Source organism: Anomaloglossus baeobatrachus, chromosome 1, assembly GCF_048569485.1.
Source record: "Anomaloglossus baeobatrachus isolate aAnoBae1 chromosome 1, aAnoBae1.hap1, whole genome shotgun sequence".
In the NCBI taxonomy this organism is placed as follows: Eukaryota; Metazoa; Chordata; class Amphibia; order Anura; family Aromobatidae; genus Anomaloglossus; species Anomaloglossus baeobatrachus.
In genome coordinates this window covers 656,738,911-656,763,414 of record NC_134353.1, presented here as the reverse complement: position 1 = coordinate 656,763,414, position 24,504 = coordinate 656,738,911, and the positions used below count along the sequence as shown (strand labels likewise).

At 46.1% G+C, this 24,504-nt stretch overlaps 1 protein-coding gene across 4 annotated transcripts in view; it reads left to right on the top strand.

The window, feature by feature from the left end:
- Positions 1-24,504, top strand: part of MTMR3 (myotubularin related protein 3) — a 95,515-nt gene that overhangs the window by 39,957 nt on the left and 31,054 nt on the right. For all 4 annotated transcript variants that reach the window (XM_075319964.1, XM_075319962.1, XM_075319963.1 and 1 more), the window contains exons 3-11: positions 9,372-9,452; positions 9,530-9,619; positions 12,307-12,423; positions 14,140-14,222; positions 14,297-14,463; positions 15,368-15,464; positions 17,653-17,766; positions 19,844-20,037; positions 20,114-20,239. In XM_075319964.1, coding sequence (XP_075176079.1) covers positions 9,450-9,452; positions 9,530-9,619; positions 12,307-12,423; positions 14,140-14,222; positions 14,297-14,463; positions 15,368-15,464; positions 17,653-17,766; positions 19,844-20,037; positions 20,114-20,239 — 991 coding nt within the window. In that variant the 5' untranslated portion in view covers positions 9,372-9,449. The remainder of the gene's footprint in view (positions 1-9,371; positions 9,453-9,529; positions 9,620-12,306; positions 12,424-14,139; positions 14,223-14,296; positions 14,464-15,367; positions 15,465-17,652; positions 17,767-19,843; positions 20,038-20,113; positions 20,240-24,504) is intronic.

Genomic DNA, 24,504 nt, shown 5'->3' with positions numbered 1-24,504 from the left:
TTACAGGGGGCTCGGAGGCTAACTCCATGTGCCCCATTGATCTGTCCGAAAGTGACTCAGATGTTAGTGATTTGATTGCGTCCATTAATTCTGTACTGGATCTCAATCCACCAGTATCAGAGGAGCAACCCTCTCTGGCAGAAAAGCACCAGTTTACCTCGCCTAAGAGGACAAAGAGTGTGTGTTCTTTAACCACTCCAGTTTTCAGGTCGCTGTGACCAAGCCTAGGGCCTGTCCTGACAAACGCTTCCCAAAGCGTGGTTCTGATGACCGTTTTCCCTTTCCACCTGAGGTGGTCAAGGAGTGGGCTCATTCACCAAAGGTAGACCCCCCCCCCCCCCCCCGGTGTCTAGACTCTCAGCCCGGACCGGTGTATCAGTGGCTGATGGCACCTCTCAAGGATTCCACTGACCGCCAGGTTGACCTTTTGGCCAAATCTGTATGAGGCGGCAGGGGCCTCGTTCTCCCCGACTTTTGCAGCAGTGTGGGCTCTCAAAGCCATCTCTGCTTCTCTAGAGGAGATGCATTCCCTCGCCAGGGAATATATGCCCGAAATGGTTACCTTAACTTCCCAAGCTTCAGCTTTTTCATCCTATGCCATGTCTGCCATGCTGGAGGCTTCTCACCGCACTGCGGTGGCTTCGGCTAATTCCCTCGCTATCTGCAGGATCTTGTGGCTTCGAGAGTGGAAGGCAGATGCTTCAAAGAAGTACCTTGCTGGACTCCCTTTTGCTGGGTCCCAGCTGTTCGGTGAACAACTGGATGAAATTATTAAGGAAGCTACTGGCGGGAAGAGTACTTCCATGCCAAAAACCAAAACCAGGAAACCTGTCCAGGGTATGAATCAGTCGAGGTTTCATTCCTTTCGTTCCTCCAACTGGTCGTCCTCTAAGCCCTCGGCCTCCTCCACTAACTCAGCCAAGGACCAAAAATCCAACTGGCGCACAAAAGCGCGTCCACAGAAGACCGCAGGAGCTGCTGCCACTAAGGCAGCCTCCTCTTGACTATCTGTCCGCGCCAGCAACGTCCTTAGTCGGTGGCAGGCTCTCCCACTTTGGCGACGCGTGGTTTCAACACGTCTCCGATCAGTGGGTGCGGAATATCATCTCCCACGGCCACAGGATAGAATTCTCTTCCAACCCGCCAGACTGATTTTTTTTTTCTGTCAACTCCCCCCTGCTCCAAGGCCGCCGCCTTCTCTCAGGCCGTGGCATCCTTGCAGGCCAACGGAGTAATTGTACCGGTTCCCGCCCGGGAACAGTTCAGAGGTTTCTACTCAAATCTCTTCCTAGTCCCCAAAAAGGACGGTTCCTTCCGGCCCATCCTGGATCTCAAGCTTCTCAACAAGCATGTTCAGGTGCAGCATTTTCGCATGGAGTCTCTGCGGTCAGTCATTGCCTCAATGACCCAAGGGGATTTCCTGGCATCCATCGACATCAGAGATGCCTATCTGCATGTGCCAATTGCAGTTTCACACCAGCGTTGGCTACGTTTTGCAATCGGAGGAACATTTCCAATTCATGGCTCTTCCCTTCGGGTTAGCCACGGCCCCTCGGGTATTCACCAAGGTCATGGCAGCAGTGGTTGCGGTTCTGCACCTCCAGGGGTTGGCAGTGATTCCTTACCTGGACGACCTTCTAGTCAAGGCTTCATCCAGCGCAGACTGTCGGAGTGTCTCGCTCACTCTCGCCACTCTAGCCCAATTCGGGTGGCTTGTCAATCTGCCCAAATCCACTCTGACTCCGACCCAGAGGCTCACGTACCTAGGGATGCAGTTCGAGACTCTGCTGGCACTTGTGAAGTTGCCCTTAATCAAACAGCAGTCCCTCCAACTGGCGGTGCGCTCTCTGCTGAGGCCCCGCCGTTATTCCATCAGGCACCTGATGCAGGTGCTGGGTCAGATGGTGGCGTCAATGGAGGCTGTTCCCTTTGCCCAGTTCCATCTGCGTCCACTGCAGCTGGACATTCTCCGCTGTTGGGACAAGCGGCCTTCCTCCTTGCACAGGTTAGTGGCTCTGTCGCCACAGACCAGGAGCTCTCTTCAGTGGTGGCTTCGGCCCCTCTCTCTGTCTCAGGGGCGCTCCTTCCTGGCCCCGTCCTGGGTGATCCTCACCACGGATGCCAGTTTATCCGGCTGGGGAGCGGTATGTCTCCACCACCGAGCACAGGGCACTTGGACTCCGTCCGAGTCAGCCCTCTCGATCAATGTGCTGGAAACCAGAGCCGTGCTTCTGGCTCTTCTAGCTTTTCACCACCTATTGGCGGGCAAGCACATCCGAGTCCAGTCAGACAACGCGACAGCGGTTGCCTACATCAATCACCAAGGCGGGACACGCAGCCGCCTGGCAATGTTGGAGGTAAAACGCATCCTTCAATGGACGGAGGACTCCAAGTCCACCATATCCGCAGTCCACATCCCAGGCGTGGAAAACTGGGAGGCAGATTATCTCAGCCGTCAAACCGTGGACAGTGGCGAGGGGTCCCTGCATCCGGCAGTGTTTCAGTCAATCTGCCGCAAGTGGGGCACTCCGGACGTGGACCTAATGGCATCCCGTCACAACAACAAGGTTCCGGTTTACATGGCTCGCTCCCACGATCCTCAGGCCTTCGCCGCGGACGCTCTGGTTCAAGACTGGTCCCAGTTTCGTCTGTCCTACGGGTTTCCCTCTCTAGCTCTCTTGCCCAGAGTTCTGCGCAAGATCAGAATGGAGGGCCGTCGAGTCATCCTCATTGCTCCGGACTGGCCCAGGCGAGCTTGGTACCCAGACCTGCTCCATCTGTCCGTAGAGGTGCCATGGCATCTTCTGGACCGTCCAGACCTTCTCTCACAAGGTCCGTTTTTCCGCCAGAATTCTGCGGCTCTCAGACGGCGTGGCTCTTCAGTCCTGGATCTTGATGGCTTCTGGTATCCCCCCTGAAGTCATCTCCACTATGACTCGGGCCCGTAAGTCTTCCTCTGCCAAGATCTATCACAGGACTTGGAAAATTTTCCTGTCCTGGTGTCGCTCTTCCGGCCATCCTCCTTGGCCTTTTTCCTTGCCGACCCTTCTGTCTTTTCTACAGTCCGGTCTGAAGCTGGGACTGTCCCTCAACTGTCTCAAGGGACAAGTCTCGGCTCTGTCAGTGCTGTTCCAGCGGCATATCGCCCGGCTGGCTCAGGTCCGCACCTTCTTGCAAGGTGCGTCTCACATCATTCCGCCTTACCGGCGACCCTTGGATCCCTGGGACCTCAATTTGGTTCTCACGGTTTTGCAGAAACTCCCCTTTGAGCCTCTTAGGGAGGTTTCTTTGTTTCGTCTTTCACAGAAAGTGGTCTTTCTAGTGGCCATAACTTCCCTCAGTCTCTGATTTGGCTGCGCTCTCTTCGGAGTCACCTTTTTTTGGTTTTTCATTAAGACAAGGTGGTTCTCCGTCCGACTCCGGACTTTCTCCCTAAGGTGGTTTCTCCTTTCCACCTTAACCAGGACATTACCCTACCTTTTTGTCCGGCTCCTGTTCATCGCTTTGAAGAAGCGTTGCATACTCTGGTTCTGGTGCGTGCTCTCCGGATCTGTGTCTCGCACCGCTGCTCTTAGGCGGTGCACCTCTCTTTTTGTGCTAACCACAGGTCGGCGTAAGGGCCTCTCTGCTTCTAAGCCGACCTTAGCCCGTTGGATTAGGTCGACCATTTCGGATGCCTACCAGTGTTCTCAGGTGCCTCCCCCGCCGTGGATCAAGGCACACTCAACCAGAGCTGTCGGTGCCTCTTGGGCTTTCAGGCACCAGGCTACGGCTCAGCAAGTCTGCCAGGCTGCCACTTGGACTAGCCTTCACACCTTTTCAAAGCACTACCAAGTGCATGCTCATGCTTCGGCAGATGCGAGCTTGGGCAGACGCATCCTTCAGGCGGCTGTCGCCCATTTGTGAAGTTAGGCTCCGCCTACTTAGTTTTTCTGTTTATTCCCACCCATGGACTGCTTTGAGACGTCCCAATGTCTGGGTCTCCCATAGGAACGATAAAGAGAGAATTTTGTTTACCGTAAATTCTTCTTATAGTTCCGTATTGGGAGACCCAGCACCCTCCCTGTTGCCTGTTGGCAGTTTCTTGTTCCGCGTGTTATCACCGGCTGTTGTCGTGGACAGAGTCTCCGGTTGTTCCGGTTCTTGCTCTGTTTTTACTTGTGGGTGGCTATTCTCCTTCAGCTTTTGCACTAAACTGGCTAGATCTGGTTCTCCAGGGGGTGTATAAGCTCAGAGGGAGGAGCTACATTTTTGAGTGTAGTACTTTGTGTCCTCCGGAGGCAGAAGCTATACACCCATTGTCTAGGTCTCCCAATACGGAACTATAAGAAAAAGAGAATTTACGGTAAGTAAACAAAATTCTTTTTTTTTTTTTTGTCTAAATACAAGGCTAGGCACCCTTTAGTGGCACTAAAAGGCGTCAGCTTAGAATATGCAGGGGGGTGGGACATTATATTTGTTTGACATCTATCATTAATCCATTGTAGCATTTTAGGCTGTGTGCCCACAATCGGGGTTTGCAGCGTTTTGGGCAGTGTTTTCCCTGCGTCCATAGCGCTGCGTTGTGCAGTAGAAGCACAGTGGAAGGATTTTTAGAAATCTCATGCCCACTGCATTTCTTTTCTCCGCAACATAAACCGACCTGTGGCGCGGCTTCCTGACCCTCAGCATGTCAATTTATGGTGCGGAGATGAGTGTTCTCTGCAGGTAGAATAGAACTAAAGTCCACAGCAGCCTGAACCCAAATACTGGGCATGGGCAGCTGTGTTCTCCCGTGGCAACACTTACATCTCTGCAGGAATGTGTACTAGACGCCGTGTCACTGGATCATGGCCACATAGCCTAACGGTGAGAAATTTGTTGCTACATCAACATTTTTGTGAAGCACCTGTGGAATCAAAATGCTTACTATACTCCTGAATAATCCTTGAGGGGTCCTGTTTCCAAAATGGGGTCAGTTGTGGGGGGTTTCTGATGTACAGGTACCCAAGAGGCCCTGCTAATGTGACATGGTGCGCTCAATTTATTTCAACTTTTCCAAAATTCAAATGGTGCTCCTTCCATTCAAAGCCCTCCCATTTATCCAAACAGGTTTTGGCCACATGTGGGGTATCCCTGCACTCACAAGAAATTGGCTAACAACCTGTGGGGTCCACGTTTTGTCGTTGCCTCTTGATGAAGTGAGAAATTTGATGCTAAATCAATTTTTTTTTTTTTTTTTTTTTTTTTTTGTGGGAAAAAATAAATTCCAATATGGCAACCTAAGCTTATCAAATTCTGTAACTTACTCGTGAATTCAAAATGCTCAATATACACCTAGATAAAAGCCTTGGTGTCTTAATTCCAGCATGGGGTCACTTGTGGGGGATCTCCACTGCTTAGGCACCTTAGGGGCTTTCCAAATGCGACATGGTGTCCGCTAATTATTCCAGCCAATTGTTCAGTCAAATGGCACTTTTTCCCTTCTGAGCCCTGCTGTGCACCCAAACAGTTGATTTCCACCACACAAGGTATCAGCATACTCAGGAGAATTGCACAATAAATTTTATGCAGGTTTTTTCATTTTACTCTTGTTAAAAAAAAAAAAAAAAAAAAATCTGGTTGAAGTTACAATTTTGTGGTAATGTGTTTGTTTTTTTGTTTTTTTATTTTCACAGCTCAACATTATAAACTTAACTTCTGTGAAGCACCTGGGGGTTCAGGGTACTCACCAAACATCTAGATTAATTCCTTGAGGGGTCTATTTTCCAGAATGTTGTTACTTGTGGGGGACCTCCACTGTTTAGGCACCTCAGGGGGCTTTCCTAATACAACATGGCTTCCGCTATTGATTCCAGCCAATTTTGCAGTCACATGGCACTCCTTCCCTTCCAAGCCCTGCAGTGTGCCCAAACTGTTTATTTGCACCACATAGAAAATATCACAAGTCAGGAGAAATTGCACAATAAATTTCATGGTGGTGTGTTTTTTGTTTGTGGTTTTTTTTGTTTTTTTGTTTTTTTTTTTTGCAGTTTACGTATTTTAGGGGTCCTCCAAATGCGACATGGTGCCCGCAATCTTTTTCAGCCAAATTTTCTTTCCAAAATTCAAATATTGCTCCTTCTGTTCTGAGCCCTCCCATTTCTCCAAACAAAGGTTTCAGACCACATGTGAGGTATCACCGCGCTCATAAGAAAGTGGGTAACAAACATTGGGCACAAATTTTTAAAATTACCTCTTGAAAAAGTGAAAAATGCTAAAGCAACATTTTTGAGAAAAAAATGAAAATTTTCAATGACAACACATTATCAAAATCTGTGAAGTACCTGTGGGTCCAAAATGCTCACTATACCCCTAGATAGAAGCCTTGAGAGGTCCAGTTTCCAAAATGGTGTCACTTGTGAGGGGTTTCTGCAGTTTAGGTACCTTAGCAGACATGTAAATGCGACATGGTGCCCGCAATCTATTTCAGCCAAATTTGCTTTCCAAAATTTTGCTCCTTCTGTTCCGAGCCCTCCCATTTGTCCAAACAAAGGTTTCTGACCACATGTGGGGTATTGGCGCATTCATAAAGTGGGGAACAAGTTTTGGGGTCCATTTTGTTGTTTTTCTAAAAGTGAATAAATTTGGGGTAGAGCAACATTTTGGGTAAAATGTTTTTATTTTTACTTTTTTAATTCCACTTTGCTTTAGTTCCTGTGAAGCACTTGAAACTTCTTGGATGTGGTTTTGAGTATTTAGGGGGGTGCAGTTTTTAGAATGGGGTCACTTTTGGGTATTTTCTTTCACCTAGGCCTCTCAAAGTCACTTCAAATGTGATGTGGTGTCCCTGAAAAATTAGTTTTTTGAATTTTGTTGAAAAAATGGGAAATTGCTGATGAACTTTGAACCCTTCTAACTTCCTAACCCCAAAACATTGTTTCAGAAATTGCGCAAATGTAAAGTAGACATGTGGGAAATGTTAACTATTTTGTGTCGCATAACTCTCTGGGTTAAGGGCATAAAGATTAAAAGTTTGAAAATTGCAAAATTTTCATCAAATTTCTGATTTTTTTTTTATATTTTTTTTTTTTTTTCTCACAAATCTCAAAACAGAGCGTTCTAAATTTATAACGATCATGAAGTACAATGTCACGAAAAAAACAATCTCAGAATCACGGGGATCTGTTGAAGCGTTCCAGAGTTTTAACCTCATAAAGGGACACTGGTCAGAATTGCAAAAAATGGCCTGGGCATTAACTACAAAACTGGCTTTGTCCTTAAGGACAATGACCTGTGCTGTAAAATGCAACTAATAGTCAGGAAAATCCCAAACACAGCTATATTTTTAGATGGTTAATCAATCCCTTTAATCCTTTTTTGCATGCACCTCCAATCTCAAGACTGGACACAAGTTTCTTCAACTTCAAATAATGACCGCTGTGTACTACTACTATTGAACACTGCGTTTACATGTGATTGGACAATTTTTGAACACCACTACTTCCCCAATTATAAGGGGCGTCCACAATTGTGCACGATTCGCTGCCTGACTATGGATCACCTGTCGGGCTAATCTGTGTAACCCTGCCCCACCACTGATTTGCAGCTTTGTCAATCAGTGGTGATATGCAGAGTTCTGCAATCTCACCACTGCTCCACTGCTACATCTACAACAGGGATGCTGTCAGACATACGCCAAGCAGTCCCATAACTGCTACACTTATGGAATCGGGCTCTTCACACCTACATCATCCTAATGTCAGATACAGCAAAAACATGCCAACAGATTCCCTTTTTAAAGAGCTTTTCTGATACATGTGGGACAGTCCTTAGGTCTCCCAATGTTGCTTTTACATATCCTGACGGCTGGGACTTCGACTGGTCACAACAGGGGCAAAAAGGTTACCTTTTGCGTAGAAACAGTGAGAATTTTTTGCCTTTGCTATGGTGATGGTCTGTGAGTAAAGGTTGCACGAATTACTGTGTGTGTGTGTGTGTGTGTGTGTGAGACTGGCCAGCTAATCGTTATCTTGTATCTTTAACCCCTTCAGCCCCCGGGCACTTTCCGTTTTTGCGTTTTTTTTTTTTTGTTTTTTTTTTGTTGCTCCCCTTCTTCCGAGAGGTGTAACTTTTTTTTTTTTTATTTTTCCATTAATCTTGCCATATGAGGGCTTTTTGCGGGACGAGTTGTACTTTTAAATGAAACCATAAGTTTTACCATATAGTGTACTGGAAAACGGCAAAAAAACTCCAAGTGCGGAAAAATTGCAAAAAAAGTGGGATTGTACAAAAGTTTTTGGGATATTTTATGCAGTGTTCACTATATGGTAAAACTGATGTGTGGGTATTATGCCTCAGGTCGGTGCGAGTTTGTAGACACCAAACATGTATAGGTTTACTTGTATCTAAGGGGTTAAAAAAAATTCACAAGCTTGTCCAAAAAACGTGGCGCACGTTTTGCGCCATTTTCCAAAACCCGTAGCGTTCTCATTTTTCAGGATCTGAGGCTCAGTGATGGCTTATTTTTTGCGTCTCGACCTGACGTTCTTAACGGTACCATTTTTGCGCAGATGCTACGTTTTGATCGCCTGTTATTGCATTTTGTGCAAAATTTGTGGCGACTAAAAAACGTAATTTTGGCGTTTAAATTTTTTGCCGCTACGCCGTTTACTGATCAGATTCATTGATTTTATATTTTGATCGGGCATTTCTGAACGTGGCGATACCAAATGTGTGTTTATTTTTTTAACCCTTTAATTTTCAATGGGGTGAAAGGGGGTGATTTGAACTTTTAGGTTTTTTTTTACATTTTTTTTTTAATTTTACTAGTCCCCCTAGGGGGCTATAGCGATCAGCAATCCGATCGCTCTGCACGATCTGCAGATCTCAGCTACAGAGCTGAGAACTGCAGATTTGCTGCTTCACTTTCAATGCCGGCTGTATTCCGGCATTGAGAGGAAGTGACTCATGTTAGCTACAGGCATCATCACATGACCCTGTGCTACCATGGCAACCGCCGAAAGTCACGTGATCATGTCACGTGACTTCCGGTGGGGGCGGGGTAAGTCACTGTCATGGCGGCGCCCATATACATATCGCTGCCAAGACTTTGGCAGCGAAATGTAAGGGGTTAATGGCCGCGGGTGGAAGCGATTCCACCCGCGGCTAGCAGGCACGCATATCAGCTGTTGATAACAGCTGATATGTGCGCGTCTCGCCGCCGCCTGCAGGGGGCGGTGCTTACCGGCACACGATCCATGACGTATCTAGTACGTCATGGGTCGTTAAGGGGTTAAGATTGTTGCTAGATGTGGTATATGGACATCCCCTCTTAATGCATCCTTTGTACAATGTTGCTCTATTGCCTTGGTGACTTTTAGAAGATTTATTTTTTTTTTTATTAATCTTAGGAAAATCCTACTTGGTGGAGAGGCCTCAGGGAAGAGCAGTCATCCACAATCGCTTCCCATATCTGTTGCTGATAAAAAATGGTAAGGCGTGTGACATGTGTCTGACATCTATAATATGAATATTGTTGTATGTAAATAATCACACATTGCCTCCTTAGGATGAAGAAAGTCAAAGCAGCTTAGAGTGTATCCAAGCAAATCAGATTTTTCCTCGTAAGCAGCTCATTCGTGAAGATGAAAATCTTCAGGTAAGGATATGGTCATGTTTAATGGTGGAATCTTAAGCCCTTTACAACCTAGGACGTACATATACATCAAAGGACCGATCAGTCTGTGTAAAGCAGGCTCATGGGGCGAGCCTGCACTACTCTCCTCACATGTACCGTATTTTTCGGACTATAAGACGCACCTGACCATAAGACGCACCCTGGTTTTAGAGGAGGAAAATAGGAAAATAAAATTTTAACCAAAAAATATGGTCATGACACAGTTATGGGGCGAGGATCTGCTGCTGACACTGTTATGGGGGTAATGTCCCCAAATTCTCGAAGGTACCCCATTCTGATAAGGATCCTCCTGCCTTGTATATGATCCTGCTGATATGCCCCCATCCATCCTGCTCATGATATGCCCCCATCCATCCTGCTCATGATATGCCCCCATCCATCCTGCTCATATGCCCCCATCCATCCTGCTCATGATATGCCCCCATCCTGCTCAATGGCGTGTATCCTGTGGCACAGGAAAAAAAATAAACGTTTATACTTACCCTTCCTCACTCCCTGAAGCACCGATCTGTCTCAGCTGCAGCGCCGCTGTGTGGAGCAGTCACCGGTGTCTGCAGCATCGAGTCTTCCTGTCTGTGCCGGCGGTAAGCTGATCGATTCTGGTGGATACTAGCGGCGCGCACAGCGATGACGTCATCGCGGTGCGTGCCGCTAGTGTCCAGACCAGCTGACCGCCGGCACAGACAGGAACACGCGATGCTGCAGGGGGGGCGGCTCCACACACGGTGACGGGTGAGTACACTGATTCACTGCACCCCGCGCTGATAATGATGCACGGGGGGCAGTGAATACAGCCGCACATGATCACTCCAGGCTGTAGTTGCCAGGGGTGATCACGGCCGGCTGCTAATTATGCACGCACCCCCCCCCCCCGCCCATCACCCCGCCCACCTGTCAGCGCCGGTTTCGCTGAGAGATGATGGGCGTGCATATGTAATGAGTGGGCCCACGTGGTCACGGCAGGCTGTTACAGCCTGCTCGTGCCGCTGATGACCCGCGGCACCCTCATTCCCCGCAGCCTTATAGTCAGACCATAAGACGCACCCCCCACTTTCCCCCAACATTTGGGGGGGAAAAAAGTGCGTCTTATGGTCTGAAAAATACGGTAATCAGACATAAGCAGCTAACAGGCGCGGGTTGATCGTGACTCTCTAACCTACACCGATTGCTTCTGCTGTTCAAAGTCCCTGAAGGGGTCTACTAAAAATCAGTAAACTAAAGTTTTAGGAATATGAAAATTTAAAAGAATCTAAGTTCAAATCTCCTCCCTTTTTAGCCACAATGAAAAAACTATAAACACACATTTGGTATTACTGTGTTCAGAAATGCCAAGCTATCAAAATATAAAATCAATTAATCTGGTAAAGGGCATAGCAAGGAAAAAATATTTAACTCCAGAATTGCAGTTTTTTTTTTTTTTGTGGCCGCAAGGTTTTATTAAAATGCAATAACAAGCGATCAAAACCTCACATCTATCCAAAAATATAATTAAAAATGCCAGCTCAAGACTCAAAGCAGTCGGTGAGCCCCAGATCCCGAAAAGTGAGCGCTACGGGGCTCAGAAAATGGCATGCGCTATTTAACTTCTGAACTTTTTTTGCACCATTTTAAAGTTTAAAACTACTTGTTTGATATCTGCAGACTTATACTGACCTGTGGAATTCTGCTACCAGGTCAGATGTATCATATAGTGAACATTGTAAATGAGAAATTGTGCAATTGCACTTTTTTTTGCAGTCTCACTGCACTTGGAATTTTTTCACCCATTCTTCCATAAGTGGCAGAATTCTAATTATTTAACTTGTCATGAGCATTTTTTTGGTGAGACTAGTGACAAATAGTTGGCTCCAGGTAAAGGAGTTAAAGGGTTATATTGAAAGGTTGTGTTTTTTTTTTTTTTTTTTTTTTCTACAAGCACACTGCAATCAACCCCCCCCCCCCCCCCTTCCCTCCTAAACGGTGGTTTTTAATTTCTTTACTCTATATTGCCTAGTGTTACACTGGTTATAAGCATAGTTCTTCTCGATAGAGCTTGTAAAACATTCTCAGGCAGGCTGGACTGTTTCCACAGTTCCAGATGTAGCCAGCTTCAGTGCAACTGCACTTCTCATGCTGTGCCACTTGTCACACCGGAGGGTACAGCCTACACTGGAGTATCCGGCAGGTGCTCACTATTACCCGGCAATCAGGAACCCAGGAATAGTGGAGCCAGAAGATGAGAATGACACCTTAAAATGGGACCGTGAAACTGTTGGAATCAGGGTTTCTTTCCATATATCATGCTGCTTTGTCAGCAATGTATCTCTATGCTGCAGTTTTAAATAGAATATAAATGAAGTTGTTGCTGACCTCTGGATAACCTTCCCCACACCACTGCTTGACAGCTTTGGCAACTTTCTGCCTATGCACAGTGTAAGCAATCTATGCTTGGGGTGGGGTTAAACTGCATTGATTAGGGTTTTTTTGTTTGGTTTTGTTTTTTTTGTGCAGCCTGATAAGTGACACCACAGGAATCTGGGTACTTGCCACTTTAAAATGGGGGTCTCCAATTAGCTGGCTATAGCCTGGTAACAGATTCCTTTATTGCTGGTGTCTCGGCTTGCTGTATGCAGACCCCTGGGGTTCATGTCTGTAATGTCTCTGCTCAGGTTCCTTTCCAGGAATTGCATGGCGAGAGTACAGAATTTGTGGGTCGTGCAGAAGATGCCATAATTTCTCTTTCCAACTATCGTCTGAACATCAAATTTAAGGAATCCTCTATAAATGTAAGTATTTCAGTGCTGAGCCTTTATTAGGATTATATAACCATGATTAAAAATATGTAGTAAATGGTTCCTGTATTTTCTGAGCAGTAAAGAATTGAGCTAGGGCTTAAGGCATATGTTTAGGATTTAACACGCTGCATCTATGTAATTGGGCACCACTGTAAATAATTGTAGGACATGCCTTGTCCTAAATGAGTTGTCACTTGTAATAAGTATCACTTCAGTGTGTAAGCACCATTCCAGCATATTTAGTCTTCACCCTGGAGTGGCATCACTAATGTTCCCTGCCCCTAGTAATATACTTACCAGCCGCCATCTTCTGCTGTTAGCACCGCCCCACGTGTCTTCTTCTAGTTGTGACCTTAATGGAAAACACTGGAGAGATCCAGCGGAACTTCTGGTCCACCTAGCAGTCGGAGAGCCAGAATTAAGTCTCATAGACTTGAGAGCTTGTGATCATTGGCTCTGACTTCTGACCAGTTAGGAGCTGCAGGTACAAGATGGTGGAACAGGAGCGGTGCCTGGAAGAAAAGGCTGAGACTGGTAAGTGTGTTACTAGGGGCAGGGAACACTTGGATTAGAGACCACCCATTCCCTAGAGTGGTGCTTTAAAATCTTTTAGGCTATTTTCACATCAGTTTTTCATGGTCAGGCACAATCTGACGAATTGCGGATAACAGATTTCCCATAGACTTGTATTAGCGCCGGATAGCCTTGCGTTGCATGCGGCGTCCGCCGGATCTAGCAATTTTGTCTGGCTGCCGGAAAGGACACCGCATGGAATGTTTGACAGCGAAAAAAAACCCGGACCACGCCGGATCCAGCGCAGTCCGGAATGTTGTATAATGGAAGCTTATGGGCGCCGGATCCGTTGTTTGGCATATGAGAATCCAACGACGGATCCGTTTTTTTGTTTGTTTTTTTTTAAACTGAGCATGCTCAGTATTGCAACAGATCAACCAAATGGAAGAGCACATGGAAAAACTGATGCGAAAGATCCGTTCTCACCAGATCTGTCGCATCAGTTTTTTTTCACCGATCGTGCCTGATGGCAAAAAACTGTGAAAGTAGCCTTAGCCTGCCTTTTACCTTCTGGGATGTGGTGTTCTTGCACAAGTTAACGTCATGTAGGGGAAAACTACCAGTGTCACGGTGTCTTATTGCTTTGTGTTGTGGTCAACCAGCTTGTTATCCTGAATTCTACAGGATTTAACTGATATCTTGCTATGGTGAGTAGTGCAGAAAATCGACATTAGTACAAGATGACTAACAATGTATTTATAAAGTTACACAACCTTATGTATCAAAGATTAATCTACTTTTTTAAGACCTTTCTCTGATTTTACAAGTATGTAAACCATGGTAGGAAGTATGCACCTAAAATGGCAGCACGTATTCCTCTAGATATCTGATCCCTCAGCAGCCTAATAAACCAGATCTTGACACACAGGATGTGTAAACTCGGGATGCATGAATTCTAAGGAATTCCAGCTCACACATTGTAAGCGAAAAATAGCAGGCCAACAATGCCTATGGGTTGTGCAATGGAGGAACCAAATGAGATGTGCTGGAGGGATGCTGCTATCACTCAATACTACATAATGAGCAGCTCAGAATATTGAATGTTTTTCTAAACGTGCCCTCAGTATGTCATACTACATGGGTAGTGAGGGTTGATGCCATGCAGTGTGGTTAGTGAGGTCTGCTTTATTCTAGGTTCCCCTGCAGCTGATAGAATCTGTAGAATGCCGTGATCCCTTCCAGCTCCATTTGACCTGCAAGGACTGCAAAGTCATTAGGTAAATTGTACTTCTATCTTTAACAAGTTCTTTGAAATACATATGCAAAGCTAAAAAGGACTCTTTACTCCCAGGTGCCAGTTTTTCAACTCTGAACAGGTCCAGGAATGGCAGAAACGTCTTAATGCAGCCTTGCGTCCACCTAGTCGTATAGAAGATTTGTTCTCTTTTGCTTACCATGCTTGGTGCATGGAGGTTTATGCTAGTGAGAAGGAACAACATGGAGACCTATGCCGACCAGGTGAGCATAAACCTTTTCTTTTTTTTTTTTCTCTCTGAAGAGCTAGTTTATTTAGTCGACGTAGCTGTATGAGGGTATATTTCTGTGTTAGGAGTTTAACTCTTGATAAAATGCAGGATGTGCTGAGATTCAGCAATATTGCTGAGATTATGAAGTATGCTGTTGTAATTCTCCAGGTCCATATGATTTTGAGGTGCCAAACAGTGAGATTTGTGGGAAAAAGACCTGTAATGGCTTTCAATTTTTGACTGATGGCACTGTGTGAGGGTTTGTTTTTGTGCCCTGAAGCTGATGAGAAATCACAGCTGCAATAGCCCAATATATTACCTCGATTGCCAATGCACCAGGGCAATCGGGATGAGTCAATTAAAGTGCCACAACTGGCACATCCCATGGACTGTGGGGTGGCTATTTTTAAGGCTGGGGAAGGCCAAACAACCATGGACCTTCCCAGCCTGGGAATACCAGTCCCTAGCTGTTTGCCTTATCACACCACTCATTATTATTATTATTATGCTTGTACTATATGCAGCAATACGACAGTATTGCTCTGTATATGAACAAGCTCCCTATGAATGCCTGCAACAGACTGGCTTTCATGTCAAGACTAGCATGTGGGGGTCTTCAGTAGACCCCCTGGCCATCATGGCAACCCATCAGCACCCACCATTCAGATTGACAGCACCTTTAACAGGTTAACAGCTGGCCGCAAGTGGAGGCCCGCTCCACACAAGGCTGTTGGAGGCAGTCAATGCCTGAATAACGCAGCCATCTGACGGCAAATTGTGGGCTGACGTGCCAGTGCCAATGAGAAGGTTGTCAGGATAATTGTTGCATATTGTGGCTTATCTGTAATCTCCTACACTTTTGTGTTTGTTTTTGTTTGGTTTTTTTTTTGTAATAGGTGATCATGTCATCTCACGCTTTAAGAATGAAGTGGAACGGATGGGGTTTGACATGGATAATGCATGGAGAATTTCTAACATTAATGAAAAATTCAGGTATAAAAGAGCTTGCATAGTTTTGCGTCCCAAAGTAAACATGTAGTTCTGTATCCTTTCGGTTATTGTATTGCTAATAGTTTTTAATGGATCCATTTAATTACATCGTGCAGAATATAACTGGTGCCTGAGAGGGTTACAGGCAATTAAAATGTCAGTATAGCAATAAAAGCATTAAAATAACATGCCAACAGCATATTCTTTTAATGCTTGTATTGCTATACTGTTTCAATATTCACTTCTGGAAAGATTGCTCTTTAAAATCTTAATGACTTAAAGGTGGCAGTTATGGGGTGTAATTCCTCAGCATCACTTTAACTGTGCTTAGAGAAAAGGGTATAGTGCCCCCAGTGTCAGAAAATCTGCAGGATTTCAGCTCCATGGAATAGCTGAGACCATGGAGATAATGATGATCCAGGGAGGTTTTCCTGGTCATGTGATTGGTTACACACCGTTAAATAGCCGGTAAAACAGCAATCATGTAAATAAACAGTGCTGGTAAACAGAAAAATCTCCCATGTCACATCAAGTATGTCAGATGGGAGAGAAATGTCTCATTCCCCCACCCTCCCCGATCACCTAAAATGGCGGATGCATGAGTTGTGTGCTCGTTGTAATCATCCCCTTCTGAGTTGGCTCCAACTGACATGTCAGCTGGAGCCAAGTCCTTCCCAAGTCACCCCCAGACCTCCTGCAGCAGAGTCCCTTGCAGCCCCTCCTTCTCAGTCTTCTGGCTCTCTGCAAACTGAGACTGCAGTGATGTCACTGAGGCTACTGCAGTTCACCCTGCCCCCAGTGTGTCCCGTGGAGTGTGCCTGCAGTGTTGGGCTGCTTTCACACATCCGTTTTTTTGCTGAGCGGCACAATACGGTGCTTTGCTGAAAAAACACAACACATGCGGCCGCCAGATGCGCTTTTTTTTTTTTTTTTTTTTTTTGCACTGTGCATGCTCCGTATCAAGCTGCATCCGTCAAACGGACGGGCCGCATGGAAAAACTTATGCAACTGATCCGGTCTTTTCGCTGCATCCGTTGCATAGGTTTTTGAACCGCACTGCAAAAAAACAGATGTGTGAAAGCAGCCTTACTAATGCCTGCGCTTTCAGAAAATGGGGATGCAGTCACTGAGCATGCGCACACCTCGAACTCCCCCCATCCATATCCTAGAAATGTATTGTGGCAGAATTTTTTTTTTTTTTTTTTTTTTTTTCCCCCCACATCACTTCCTAGAAAGTATCTGGTTAATAAACCTCTTGGGTGTGATTTTTGAGGGGTGCAGTTTTTATAACCACTTTTACATAGTCACCTGGGCCTCTTAAAGTCACTTCAAATACGACATCCCAAAAGTTTTAAAAACATGAGAAGTTGCTAGTTAACTTTAACCCTTTGAAAGGTGTTTTTCAAAAGTTGCGATGATATCAAAGTAGACGTGGGAAAAGTTTAGTCTGAAAACTATCAAATTTAATTTACATTCAGTATATATTCCCCCCCCTTTTCCTGCATCTAGTAAACAAAAAATCCTCCTAAATTTATCACTATCATGTACTGCAATGTCACAAACTCAATCACAAACGGTCCCGAGTTGTCAGTGACATTGGTCAGATTTCTAAAATGAAAGTGAAAAAATTGGCTCTTTCCTTGAGGGGTTAAGGCACATTAAACATGAATCCAGCTTTGCAGAATGTAGCTAAATCCTAATCTGCATTATTGATGGCATATCTATCTGGTGTCAATGTGTGTATATATATATATATATATATATATATATATATGTATATATATATGATGATTTTTATATATATATATATATATATATATATGATGATTTTTATATATATATATATATATATATATATATATATATATATATATATAAAAATCATCAATCTCCATTAATCAGTGAAATACAATGGGCCCTTGTTTCCTTGTTTAAATAGGTTTTCGTAATATATTTGCTGTTGTAATCTTCATTAAATTACTAAGATTGGAGATGACTAAAAGCAATCCATTGTTCATTTGGCTCCAATGTTCTATAATGCCTTTATATATTAACCCTTTCAGTCAGGTAGCTGGTTTTGGGCATTACCAGAGTTTTTCCTGGTCTATAAATTCAGATAGGTGTCAGCTTTTGTGTGATCCCATAGTGCACTTTTTTTTTTTTTCTAAAACCAATGTCTCTACCCTCTAAGGCTTTGTTCTAGCTATCCACAAGAACTGATTGTCCCAGCATGGATAACTGACCCAGAATTGGAGAGCGTTGCCAGTTTTCGATCATGGAAGCGTATTCCTTCTGTGGTGTACAGGTAATATAGTAGGTTATGAACACTTAGTTCTGTGGCAATGTAACGTTTTATGTCACCAGGTTTTTACCTCCTAATCTTGGACTAGTATAATGTAGCAAGAGACCCGGATTCCAGCAATACCCCAGTTTGCATTGCATGCTCAGTGTGCGCAAGGAGCTGCCAAGAGCTCAAACTGCTAAATCTGCAGCAGAGAACTAATGACTAAAACTGTAGGCAGGTAAGGCTGCTTTCACACATCCAGTTTGTGCTGAGCGGTACAATCCGGCTCAAAAACCTATGCAACGGATGTGGTGAAAAAAAACTGACCCGTTGCATAAGTTTTTCCATGCGGCCCGTCCGGTTTTTGATGGATGCGGCTTGATACTGAGCATGCACAGTATAAAAAAAACCGCATCCGGTGGCGCGATGCGTTTTTTTCACCCCACAAAGTGCCACGCAACGTTCCAGCCACCGCATGGGCTAAATATGCCGCATCCGCCAAAAACCAGACGCAATGCCATGCGGCACAATACGGTGCTAATGCAAGTCTATGGGGGAAAAATGCAACCGGCGGCAAAAAAAACCTGTTGCGTTTTTTCTGCAGAGCGCTGTATTGTGCCACACGGCAAAAAAGTTGTGTGTGTCCTAGTGACAGATTCCCTTTAACAAATATAAATTACATGGTGATACAGTACAGATAGTGTGTGTGTGTGTGTGTGTGTGTAAAACAAGTGCAAACTCTTTGTATGCACATAATACAGATTTTTGGTGGTTTTCAATAAATGGTGGCATTATTGGACATGTCAGTTACTACCCTATACAGTCCATGCTTGTAATGCTACTTTTGTAGACCTATTTTTGTAACTTTTTGCAGGATGTTGCGAATGTGTGTTTTTTGTTTTTGTTTTTTTTTTTTGAGTATGAAAACTAATGTCCCCTGTCCATATGCCCCATGATGTATGGACATCAGAGGAAGTTATCTAGTTTTGTAACTCTTAGGCTATGTGCGCACGTTGCGTAAATACATGCATTTACGCTGCGCTTTGTAGCGCAGCGTAACTGCATGCGTCCTGCCTCCCCTGCAGTCTATGGAGATTGTGCAGGGGCCGTGCGCACGTGGCGTTTTAGAGCGCAGTGCTTCGGCTACTGCCGAAGCGCTGCGTTCTAAGAAGTGACATGTCACTACTTCCGTGCGCTTTGCCGGCAGCTCCTGCTCTGTCTATGGGAGGAGCTGCAGGCAGAGCGCATGGAATCGGCGCTCACTACGGACATTTCTGCAGCGATTTAAAGCGCACATGTGCTCTTCAGATCGCTGCAGAAATTTCTGCAGTGAACTGTACGCAACGTGCGCCTGTCCTTTGGATAGATCATCAATGTCTGATCAGCTGGGGTCTGACACCCCACACTCCTGCTGATCATGTGTTCAGTCGCGGCAGCCAGAAATGCTCAGCTCTGGGACTGATGTCTTCTGATAGTAGCCATAGCTACATTGCAGATCTGCCTCCTATTTCTCTGAAAAAGGTGAATGTGCAGTACCTGGCGTTACCACTATAAGATGGAGCTGAGCATATCCTGCCACCACTGGTACTGAGCAGCTGATCAGTGGGGGTGTATGACCCTGGCAATCAGAAATTGATGACCTATCAGTGTAAAGTAGTGGCCAGCTCCTTTTAAAGGAGTAGGACAACATCTGCAAGGAGTTTGTATGTTCTCCCCGTGTTTGCGTGGGTTTCCTCCGGGTTCTCCGATTTCCTCCCACACTCCAAAGACATACAGATAGGGAATTTAGATTCTGAGCCCTGATGGGGACAGTGTTGTCAGTATATGTAAAGCGCTGTGGAATTAATAGCACTATATAAATGAATAAATATTATATTTAATTACTGGAGTAGAGCTGTAATTAAAACCCTTTTTTAAAAAGTTGCATTTCAAGAATGTCGAAAACCTCTGGAGAAGCCAGTGACTTGTTCACTTTGCAGTTTTTATAAAAAAATTTTTTTTCAGGAAGTGAATTTCCAACTGATTTGAATGTCTTGATGAATCTATCAATTCTGCAGTAGATCGTTATAATTGATATATTGCTTTGTTCCTCATACAGGCACCAGAATAATGGCGCTGTTATCGCCCGCTGTGGGCAGCCTGAAGTTAGTTGGTGGGGCTGGAGGAATGCAGATGACGAGAACCTTGTTCAATCCATAGCCAAGGCGTGTGCCATTGACAGCAGTAGAAGCAAAATGGCTAATAGCTCATGTTCTCGGAACATTAATGGAGTGCTTACAGATATTGATTTTGGTAAGTGTGGTAATAGATGGGAAGTTTGCATTGCCAATTTTGTTACAACTATATTAATGTCTTAATTTACCCTCAGATTCCTCTTTATCTAATGTGCCCCCGTCTTCTGAGAGCCAACCGCAGAAGCTGTTAATTCTCGATGCACGATCTTATGCTGCCGCCGTTGCTAACCGCGCCAAAGGTGGAGGCTGTGAATGTCCTGGTGAGTTTTGTAATATCAGCATATCTTGAGGTCATGGTGTTTGTTTTTTGTTTTTTTGTGTAGATGTAACCAGCTCAAAACTTTAAACTGATCACTAAGTGGGTGGGAAGACAAATTCACTTGCATATGTGTAGGCTGAAATTCTGTGCTGTACTTCCTGAAGAGATGTATATTAGGCTTGAAGTTCTAAGGGATCACCACTTAGAGGGAATCTTAGTAGGCTTTTGCTATGTATTTTTGAATAGTATGATGTAGTGGCTGAGAGCCTGATTAGAGGGATGTAAAACAAGCCCAAGTGCAATTTTAAGCAGGAGTCTGAATGCAGAAATCCTATAAATGGTGAGGGGTGATCACACGGATTTGTCACTTATTGGGCTGTGTTGCGGTTTCAGGAGATTCATTACACCATGTGCCATATAGATTCTCCACCTCCCCGTGCTTGGTGTAATCCTGCCCACACCGACTGGCAGCTGTGTACACCGTATATTAACAAAAAGCTGCTAATCAGTGGTGTGGGCTACTCCCATCACTACTCGGCATGCTGAGCTCTTTGATCAGCAGAAAATTCAAGTGATTTGATCAAAATGACAGCATGCAGACCACCAAGTGACATATTCAAAACGTTCACAACCTTAGACTTAACCTTTGACATAAATATATGTTCTGCCTTTGATTTGGGCTTAACCAAGCCCAAGTCCCTTCATCTGCATTGTCATCCTGGGCATAAGTCGCATTTTGGGAAATGTTATGTGCAGTGTCCTGGACCTTTCTGTACATCGGTTTACTGCTTAGTCCCCGAACAGCTGGTTAATAAGGCCAAGTTCACACTTCCGTTTTGCATCAGTTGCAATCTGTCGCCTTAAAGAAATACGGTATCCTGAGATATATTTTGCAGGAATCTGTTTTTGTTCCCATACACTTATTACCAACGGATTGCGACTGATGGCCCTGCGTTGCATCCGTCCCACAACGGATCCGTCATGGAGTTACTGACAGGCGGGAGCAACGCACAATGCAACGTTTTTGTGTGTGGTGGATCTGTTTTTACTGTGATCATGCCCACAGTAAAAACATGATCGACTGTAAATTCAGTTCCAGCGGTCGGAACTGTCAGCTGATCGCCAGGCTTTTGTGAACTGTCATCTAATACCCTTTCAAACAGCAAAAAATATATTTTATTTTTATTTATTTTCTTTTTCGCTCCTAATTGGGAGACCCAGACAGTGGGTGTATAGCTACTGCCTCTGGAGGCCGCACAAAGAACTACACTTAAAAGTGTAAGGCCCCTCCCCTTCTGGCTATACACCCTCCCGTAGGAGTACGGATTCCTCAGTTTTAGCTTTGTGCGCAGGAGGTCAGACACGCACGCATAGCTCCATTGTTTTTAGTCAGCAGCAGCTGCTGACTATGTCGGATGGAAGAAAAGAGGGCCCATACAGGGCTCCCAGCATGCTCCCTTCTCACCCCACTGTATGTCGGAGGTGTTTGTAAGGTTGAGGTACCCATTGCGGGTACGGCGGCAGGAGCCCACATGCTGATTCCTTCCCCATCCCTTTTTACAGGGCTCTGGGTGAAGTGGGATTTACTGGTCTCCAGGCACTGAGACCGTGCTCCATCTACAGCCCCTGAAGAAGATGCTGGATGGAGCGGAGTACATCAGGGACATGGCCCTGCTTCCTCAAGGTACTCTGTGTCCCCGTGCATTTGGCGCTCACACCGCAGCATGCTGGGTGTTGTAGTGCGCCGGGGACATCAGCGCTGCGGCGCTTGTGCCATGGCCTCATTCAGCTTCGCTGAAGCAGGCACACTTCTGGGAATCGGTCGCGCCGGCCGCTGGGACTGCGGCGCGGCTGGCACTTGTGGTGCGCCGGGGACTTCAGCGCGGGCCGCGCTGATAACTCGAGTCCCCGGCTTTTGCGGCCTGCTTCCGTTCGTTCCCGCCCCCAGACCTGCCAGTCAGGAGAGGGGCGGGACGCTGGTCAGTGCATCAGCGCCGAGGGCTGGAGTCGTTTTTACATACTCCAGCCCTCACAATCGGCACAGAGGGGACACTGTTTCCCGCACTTTTGTTTAGGAACTCCCACGGACCGCCCCTCTCCACAGACGCCGGCAGCCATTCCTGCTGACACGCTGAGCTGCAGAGGGGAGCCGGGGAGACCCAGACAAGGAATTCTGCGCCTCTTACCCGCTATTCAGCGGGCGGTAGGCAGCCCTCAGGGCTCACCCCCTCTTGTGCCAGTAGTATTCTTAGTATTTTGTTTCTACAAATACTTTGTATTGCATAGCGCTGGTCGCCCTTTGGCTATAGACTCTCTCACATTGCAGAGAGCCAGCAGCATGTCGTCCGTAAAACGCAAGGGTGCCAAGGCACAGACATTATATGCTTCCTGCACCGCATGTGGGACTTTTCTACCGGCAGGCTCCACGGACCCCCATTGTGGGCAGTGCTCGGCCCCTGCGGCGCTTGCACAGTCGGGACCTCTGCTGGACGTGACCCAGGGTGTACCACCTGTGAATGCTGTCCAGGTGACAGGAACTGAGTTTGCAGCTTTTGCTGACAGAATGTCTCTCACTATGTCACAAATTCTTGACACATTGCGAGCTAGGCCTGTACTTCAGGCCACGGACACTGTGCAATCATTGCCCCCTGGTCCCCCTCAGCTGAGTTACCTCCAAGCTCCGGGACGGGCACATACACCTCAGGGTGAAGACTCTGACTCGGACGATGGCCCCGGGCAGCCTAAGCGGGCTCGCTATGACGGGCCTTCACATTCATCTCAATGGTCAGGATCCCAGCGAGATGAATCTATGGGTTATGAGGCGGACGTAACTGATCAGGATTCTGATCCTGGGACCGCTCTCAATCTAGATACACCAGATGGTGACGCCATAGTTAATGATCTTATATTTAACATCAATAAGATGTTAAATATTTCCCCACCAGCTCCTCTTGTAGAGGAGTCAGCTTCGCAGCACGAGAGAATCCATTTCAGATACCCTAAGCGTACATTAAGCACTTTTCTGGACCACGCTGACTTTAGAGACGCAATCCAGAAACCCCACGCTTATCCTGAAAGGCGTTTTTCTAAACGGCTTAAAGATACACGCTATCCTTTTCCCCCTGAGGTGGTCAAGGGTTGGACCCAGTGTCCAAAAGTGGATCCTCCAATTTCCAGGCTTGCAGCTAGATCCTTGGTTGCAGTTGAAGATGGAGCGGCACTTAAAGATGCCACTGACAGGCAGATGGAGCTCTGGCTGAAATCCATCTATGAAGCGATTGGAGCGTCATTAGCGCCATCTTTTGCGGCCGTATGGGCACTCCAAGCTATCTCAGCCGGGCTTGCGCAAGTCGACTCAGTCACACGTGCATTTGCCCCGCAGGTAGCACCATTGACCTCGCAAATGGCGGCATTCGCGTCGTACGCGATTAATGCTGTTCTTGACGCTACAAGCCGCACGGCAGTGGCGTCAGCCAACTCCGTTGTTTTGCGTAGGGCCCTGTGGTTGAGACATTGGAAAGCAGATTCTCATTCCAAGAAGTGCTTAACCAATTTGCCTTTTTCTCGTGACCGATTGTTTGGAGAGCATTTGGATGAAATCATCAAACACTCCAAGGGTAAGGACTCATCCTTACCGCAACACAGACAAAACAAACCCCAACAGAGGAAGGGTCAGTCTGGTTATCGGTCCTTTCGAGGACCGGGCAGGTCCCAATTCGCCTCGTCAAAAAAGACTCAAAAAGACCAGAGACGCTCAGATTCTTGGAGGTCTCAGTCACGCCCAAAAAGGACAGCCGGAGGAACCGTTGCCAAGACGGCGTCCTCCTGACTTGCAGTCTCCGATTCCCACACCCGCGGTCGGTGGGAGGCTTTCCCACTTTGGCGACATTTGGCTGTCACGCGTCAAAGACCGTTGGGTGAGGGATATTCTGTCTCACGGGTACAGGATAGAGTTCAGTTCTCGTCCGCCAACTCGTTTCTTCAGAACTTCTCCACCACCAGACCGAGCCGATGCTCTGTTGCAGGCGGTGGCCGCTCTAAAGGCGGAAGGAGTGGTGACCTCCGTCCCTCTTCAGGAACAAGGTCACGGTTTTTACTCCAATCTGTTTGTGGTCCCAAAAAAGGACGGATCGTATCGACCCGTCCTGGATCTAAAGTTGCTCAACAGACACGTAAAAGTCAGGAGGTTCCGGATGGAATCCCTACGCTCCGTCATAGCCTCAATGTCTCAAGGAGATTTTCTAGCATCAATAGATATCAAAGATG